This window comes from Balaenoptera ricei, chromosome 15 (genome assembly GCF_028023285.1).
Source record: "Balaenoptera ricei isolate mBalRic1 chromosome 15, mBalRic1.hap2, whole genome shotgun sequence".
Classification (NCBI taxonomy): domain Eukaryota; kingdom Metazoa; phylum Chordata; class Mammalia; order Artiodactyla; family Balaenopteridae; genus Balaenoptera; species Balaenoptera ricei.
In genome coordinates this window covers 15,545,494-15,550,585 of record NC_082653.1, presented here as the reverse complement: position 1 = coordinate 15,550,585, position 5,092 = coordinate 15,545,494, and the positions used below count along the sequence as shown (strand labels likewise).

The 5,092-nt window shown below is 50.2% G+C and overlaps 1 protein-coding gene across 1 annotated transcript; it reads right to left on the bottom strand.

The window, feature by feature from the left end:
* Positions 1-3,920, bottom strand: LOC132349232 (WAP four-disulfide core domain protein 5-like). The gene is made up of 3 exons (XM_059897474.1): positions 3,836-3,920; positions 234-374; positions 1-140 (listed from the first exon to the last, which is right to left on the bottom strand). The coding sequence occupies exons 1-3, from the start codon at positions 3,918-3,920 to the stop codon at positions 1-3; spliced, it is 366 nt and encodes a 121-aa protein (XP_059753457.1).
* Positions 3,921-5,092: the final 1,172 nt, after the last annotated feature.

The following is a 5,092-nucleotide window of genomic DNA, read 5'->3' as shown; positions in this document are numbered from 1 at the left end:
TCAGAGAGGGTTTCTGCAGTCCCGGCCGCAGGCACTGAGGCAGCACCGTTTGTGGCCTGGGCAGTCCCAGTCTTTGGAGCACAGGTGCTGCACGGGGCTGAGGCAGCGCAGTCGGTCCTCGGGGCAGCTGCCCATCTTAACTGCAACACAGGAGCCGGGTGATTCCCGCCTGTACCCTGGCCCTGGGGCTTGGGGCTTGGCTGGCGGTCAGCAAAGTAGAGAGGGACTCTTACCGAAAACCTTACGGACACACTGGCGGAAGCATGCTTTGTGGCAGCACTTCATCCTCGAGGGACAATGGCTGTCATCCACACACTGATCAGGCACCGATAGGATGCAGGGCCCGTCGTCTGGTGGGCAGCCCCCAGATTTCTCTGTAAGAGAACCCCCCAAATTTTGCAGCTGGAGGCAGTTCAGAAATAGGTATAAGCACTGTCCTGGAGATCACACAATCTAAATTCTCCACTACTTACTTCTTGCCTGTCCTTTGGCAATGTTTTTTTTGAATGGACTTGCTTGTATCGAATTTTTTATTTAATTTTTTAATTGAGGTCTAATTGACATGTAACATTAAATTAGTTTCAGGTACACAATGTGATGATTTAACATTTGTATATATTGTGAAATGATCACCGCAATGTCTCATTAACGTTGGTCACCATATAAAGTTACAATTTTTTTTCTCGTGATGAGAGCTTTTAAGATCAACTCTCCTAGCAACTTTCAAATATGCACTATAGCATTATTAACTATATTCACCATGCTGTACATTATATTTTCGTGACTTATTTTGTTTTACATCTGGAAGTGTGTACCTTTTGACCCCGTTCACCCATTTCACTCCTACCGCCACGCCCTACCTCTGGCAACCATCAACTGTTTTCTGTATCTATGAGCTTGATTTGTTTTGTTTTGCTTTGGTTTTTTTAAAATTATTATTCTTTTTTACTTTTTGACTGCACTGCGTGGCATGCGGCATCTTAGCTCCCCGATCAGGGTTGGAACCCGCGCCCCCTGCAGCGGAAGCGTGGAGTCTTAACCGCTGGACCGCCAGGGAAGTCCCTTGTTTTGTTTTTTTGATGAGATCATACAGTATTTGTCTTTCTCTGTCTAACTTATTTCACTTAGCATAATGCCTTCAAAGTCCATCCATGTTGTAAATGGCTGGCAAGTTTTTTTTTTAATTTTTGTATTCCAAGCCTCAGTTTTCTGTCTGTGAAATCGGAAGCTGGACTCCTTCCTCCCAGGGCTGGTTTGAGACTCAGATGACATAAAAGACAGAAAAAAAAAGAAGTTCAAAATCTCCACCTGGGCCAACAAGGCTGTGCCTGGTCTGGACCCTGCCCATCTCTCTGGTCTCATTGTCTACACTCTTTAACTTGCTGGCTCCTGATCAACTCCAAGCTGCTTCTCTTTGCAGGGCCTGTTTTTTGCCCATCACATTCAAGTCTTCATGTGCCTTTCCTAACCTTCCCTCCAGATCCAGGCTCCCCACTCCCAGGCGTATACATAGAGACACAGTCATACACACACCGACAACGATGTAGTACTGGGATGTCTCATGGATATGAAGACTCAGAGAATGAAGGACTCACAGCCAGACACAGTTACATAGATATCTGTGCGCATAGGAATAGATACATATACACAGTCAAATATGCAAACACACTTAGATGTATACACACAATTAGCTATGGGCTTAACCATATGAAATAGCTGATATTCAACTTCGTTGATCTACAAAAATAGCAATTTCATATGGTTTGACCTATACACATACATATGTATATATTCATATATATATATATATATATATCCAGACAGTCACAAGATAGTTAATAGTTACATACATGTGTAATGAACTGGGATGTATGAACTGGGACATATACACATAGTCAAATAAGTTATAAACACATGCCTACACACATAAATATATACACACATAATTATACATACACTGAGACATACACAGTCATATATGCATAAGTATATAGCATATGTGTTGTTGTGAACAGGGAGACATATAAGTGCATACACAGTCATATACACACAACCACACACCCAGAGCTACACAGACACAGATCTGTTCACATAACCATTGAAAACATTGGTCAGTCACTTACTATTTACCAGGGACTGTGCAGGCTCTTTATGTCAGAGATGCCCAGATGTTTGAGGGGTGGGAGTAAGGGGGACGGGGGGAGGCGTCTTTTAAACAGAGGTGTTTGGGCTTTCACAGACAACACTGTGTCTCTCTCCATTGTCTGAAATCCTACTGAGTCCCGGGCCGATGTCTCATGGGAGAGAATCAGGGGAGAAAGGGGCGTGTGAATTAGGGGGAAACCAGCGTGTCCCACTGAGCCGTGACACAGGTCCGACGTGGGCTCAGGTTCTGCAGGCGCCAGCTCTCATCTCTATGCAGCTGGGCTGGGTTTCAGGGTGTCCTCTCCCAGTGCCCCCAGAAGCTCTCCTGAATTGCCCACTTAGGCTGCACTTACTGGACGCCAGGACCTTATTCCTCAAGACGTTGTTTACTCCTATGAGAGAGTCATGCGACCTCATTTTCCAAGGAGTAAGTTGGGAGGGTGAGTTTGCCTGATTCCAAAGACCTGCATCCAAATGCCACCTGTGACACTAACTCAGAGTCCTGTCCTTGGCCTTGCGCAAGGGGTTTCCCGCTGAGCCTCAGTTTCCTTATCTCCAAAATGGGGATAAAGATAGTCCCGACCTCACAACATGGCAATGAGAGGAATGTGGTGATGGTGCATGAATCACAACCAGCACGACCCTGGCCTTGGAACTCGCCAGCATCCTTCCCTCGTCAGCCTGGGGGCCTCTGAGCACTGTCCTTCCCAAACCAGCTCGCAGCTCTGAGGAAGGCTCGAGGGGCAGAGAGGATGCAGAGAACTGCTCCCCAGGGCCCTGCTGAGGAGGGAACCTGCCCCCGTGACTGCCTTTTTCCCCCAAAGCAGGGCCAGGGCTGCCCGGGTGTATGTAGGTCAGAGTGTTACAGCCCCAGAAGGGCTGGAGGTGGAGGCATCGCCCGAGCCGGGAGGCACCTGTGTAGCTACCCCAGCAGCCCCAGCCTCCTGCACCTGTTGACAGGTCAGACCCAGCCTTTTGGAGGAGGCGGAGGAGAAGACAGGTAGGGGTAAAGCTTCCTCCAGACAGATCCCAGATCCCAGAAACCACTCCCCCTAGTCAACTCTGGAGGCCCTTTCACAGATTGGGCTGGGGGACAGAGAAGGCTGGAGAACGACAGAAACAAGATGGACAGGGGGCCAGACCAGGCCTAGCTGGCCACAGAAGGTGACAGAAAAGTCATCTCCCTGCCATGCGAACCCACAGATCCAGACACCTCCATGGAGACAACCAAAGAGCAGGGACCGCTGGTCCATCTCCTCCCCTCCCCAGAGGCACAGGGAGACGCGTGTTCTCACGTGGACAGGCACACAGGCTCAGGCACACATGTATGCGGTCGTTCCTAAGGATACATGTGCAGATGCAAACCACGCAGACAAGCAGGCACAAAGATACACGTGTACATAGAGACAGGCGCACGTGTGTAAACACAATCTTACACTCAGATGTGTAGACAGGCACAGACAAGCATGGGGAAACTGGCAGGAAGACATTTACAGCAACACACGCAGGCAGGCTTACAGGCACAAAGATATACAGACAAAAGGCAAGCTGCTGGAAGCACTAAGAAACAGGCACACTCACACACACACACACACACACTGCATTGCTTGCTTTCCCCCAAACTCTTATTCTCCCCTACGAGGTAGAAACCACCTCTATGCCTGGAGCAGAGAAACCTACCCATACTCACCTCCCTTCCTCCTGCCCAAGGTAGCAGGCAGCTGGCTCCCCAAAGCCAGGAGGGCCACCAGGAGAAGGAGGCTGTGGGCCCTCATGTTTCTGTTGCCAACACCTAATGAGGTGGAACCCAGAGGCCCCTAAATTAACACGTGCAGCCTCAGGGAGGCTAGAGCAACTGAGTCAGGGGAGGAAGGAGAGGGGGTGGATGGAGTGGCATGTGTCTGCCTCATCCTGGCCTCACCCCCTGCTCAAGAGCCTCTGTGCAAGGGTGCTTGTGCAAGAACTGATGATGGGTGGGGACAGACCCTGGGTGTCTGGGGCTAGGATCCAGTCCTGCCTGTATCACCGACTTGGGCTGTGATTTGGAGAAATCTTGTTCCTCTTTGAACCTCAGTTTTTCTCATCTGTATAAAGAGTGAGGGTTGTTGAGTCAGATGCTCCCTTTCCTGGTTCTCTAAGACTTTGAAGCCCCAGCAATGGCTTAGGCAGAGGATAAAAGTCAGCTCTGAATGGCCAGGAGGGGTTTGCGAGTTCTGGGTGCTTAGGAAGCATTCGAGTTAGGGTCAGCGCTCTCTGCTGGAGAAGGCTGGCCCAGGCTGGCACAGTGATTGAGGCCAGCCCTGGCCTCCCCTCTTGGGCTCCCGTGGAGGGGAGAGTGAGACCTCCCCACCTTTGGTAAGGTCACCTTCAGCGGCATCTGGTAGAACTGCCCTCCGCCTGGGGCTGGCTGAGCTGTCGGGGGTGGATGGGGCAAGGGTTTAGGTTTGGCTGCGGTCGCTGGTCACAGCAGATGGAGGTGGCCTCTGGGACCCCTTCTCTGGCCCTAAGGGATCCTGAGCAAAAAATCGTCTCAGCCAAGGCCCCCACCGTAGATTTCACATCATCTCGCTCCTGCGTTTGGTGGAAGAGAGACAACTGGGGCTCAGTGTCCTAAGGGCCCCCAAGCAGAAACCCCACTGAACCTTAGTAACTTACCAGGACTGGAGGAGATCAAGACCATCCTCCCCACCCTCCCATTTGAAAGATAAGGAAACTGTAGGTTGTCAATGGGAGGGGGCTGGCTCAAGGACACAAAGTTAATTTCTAACTAGGCTGGGACATCTGTCATCACCTCTCCATGATCCCCATCCAGGTCCTTGGAAGTGAGGCGATACCTCATGTGACCCTGAGAATGGAAGGGCATGTTCCAGTCCAGGACAGCTCCCACAGTCAGGAAGTTCTTTCTTGGGTTTAACTTGAATCCCTCATGCTATCTTCTAAGCTCTCA